The sequence below is a fragment of the Arvicola amphibius genome, chromosome 10, assembly GCF_903992535.2.
Source record: "Arvicola amphibius chromosome 10, mArvAmp1.2, whole genome shotgun sequence".
NCBI lineage: Eukaryota > Metazoa > Chordata > Mammalia > Rodentia > Cricetidae > Arvicola > Arvicola amphibius.
In genome coordinates this window covers 92,929,858-92,931,935 of record NC_052056.1, presented here as the reverse complement: position 1 = coordinate 92,931,935, position 2,078 = coordinate 92,929,858, and the positions used below count along the sequence as shown (strand labels likewise).

At 59.0% G+C, this 2,078-nt stretch overlaps 1 protein-coding gene across 1 annotated transcript; it reads left to right on the top strand.

Moving 5' to 3' along the window:
• Nucleotides 1-297: 297 nt before the first annotated feature.
• Nucleotides 298-1,821, top strand: LOC121677330 (extensin-like). The gene has a single exon (XM_042055839.1). It carries the CDS (start codon nt 298-300, stop codon nt 1,819-1,821), a length of 1,524 nt encoding a protein of 507 aa, XP_041911773.1.
• Nucleotides 1,822-2,078: the final 257 nt, after the last annotated feature.

Here is a 2,078-nt window from a genome sequence, read left to right as displayed (position 1 = left end):
GCCTCTGCTAACCCACGTGACTGTGGTCACAGGCTTGCTGCCTTCCTGAAATAAGAGGGCCTGTCTCCAGGTTCTACTCCTGACTCTAGCAACCAAGCCCCAAGTCTGGTCCTTTCTGGGTTGACAACACCAGTTGGACTAAGCATGCTCAGTGCTTCCCTCGGGCTATTTAAGGCACAGGGTATCTGCACCATCTTCTTTGACCTGCAGACAAATGCTCATCAGAGACACTGACTGGGAAGAGAGTCTTCTAGGAATAACACGAAGAGAGTCCACACCTTGCTGGTGTGAGCATCCATGTTTAAAAAAGGGGCCTACATCAAGGATATTACTCTAAGAGACACTCTTCTCAAAGTGATTGTTCTCACCATTGGCATCACCTCCCTGTCCTCAGCAGCAGCACCACTAACATGGCCACCAATATCGGCATCATTCCATCACTCACCACTCAAGTCTCTCTTATCACCTCCACACCTACTGTCACCTCCACCTTCACACCCACCCCCGCCTCCACCTTCACACCCACCCCCGCCTCCACCTTCACACCCACCCCCGCCTCCACCTTCACACCCATCCTCGCCTCCACCTTCACACCCACCCCCGCCTCCACCTTCACACCCACCCCCGCCTCCACCTTCACACCCACCCCCGCCTCCACCTTCACACCCACCCCCGCCTCCACCTTCACACCCATCCTCGCCTCCACCTTCACACCCACCCCCGCCTCCACCTTCACACCCACCCCCGCCTCCACCTTCACACCCACCCCCGCCTCCACCTTCACACCCACCCCCGCCTCCACCTTCACACCCACCCCCGCCTCCACCTCCACACCTACTGTCACCTCCACCTTCACACCCACCCTCACCTCCACATTCACACCCACCCCCGCCTCCACCTCCACACCTACTGTCACCTCCACCTTCACACCCACCCTCACCTCCACATTCACACCCACCCCCGCCTCCACCCCCACACCTACTGTCACCTCCACCTTCACACCCACCCTCACCTCCACATTCACACCCACCCCCGCCTCCACCTCCACACCTACTGTCACCTCCACCTTCACACCCACCCTCACCTCCACCTTCACACCCACCCTCACCTCCACCTTCACACCCACCCTCGCCTCCACCTTCACACCCACCCCCGCCTCCACCTTCACACCCACCCCCGCCTCCACCTTCACACCCACCCCCGCCTCCACCTTCACACCCACCCCCGCCTCCACCTTCACACCCACCCCCGCCTCCACCTTCACACCCACCCCCGCCTCCACCTTCACACCCACCCCCGCCTCCACCTTCACACCCACCCCCGCCTCCACCTTCACACCCACCCCCGCCTCCACCTTCACACCCACCCCCGCCTCCACCTTCACACCCCCCCCCGCCTCCACCTTCACACCCACCCCCGCCTCCACCTTCACACCCACCCTTGCCTCTATATTCACACCCACCCTTGCCTCTACCTTTACATCCACCCTCGCCTCCATATTCACGCCCACTCTCACCTCTATATTCACACCCACTCTCACTTTCACATTCACATCCAACTTCACCTCCACATTCACACCCACCCACACCTCCATCTTCACACCCACCCACACCTCCATCTTCACACCCACCCTCACCTCCATCTTCACACTCATCCTCACCTCCACCTTCACACCCACCCTTGCCGCCATCTTCACACCTGCCTTCCCCTCCATCTTCACACCTACCCTCACCACCTCACACCCACCCTCACCTCCACCCTAGTTTTCCTCTTCACCTCCACCCATTCTCACCTATACCATCTGCTCATGGCCACAGTTGACACTTTCAATGCTACCATCTAATCCCAGACTCCTGACATTACTAAATACAGGGTCTGGGAGCCTATGGCTCACATCTCCTCATGCGTTGGAACTCTTCCCTTGAATAGTGATGTGGGTCAGACGGTGGACATCAGTGCTCATGGCCTCCGTGACCAAGCAACTAATGTCAGGGAGCCCATGGTTGTGCCACTCACTGTCAGGGGCAACTACGGGGTCCTATGCTCTAGAATCCAGGCGTTCATCCTTCACATGTCTG

Bases quoted from the DNA above. Each gene is read 5' to 3' on its own strand.
- LOC121677330 (XM_042055839.1), top strand. From the start codon at position 298: ATGTTTAAAAAAGGGGCCTACATCAAGGATATTACTCTAAGAGACACT.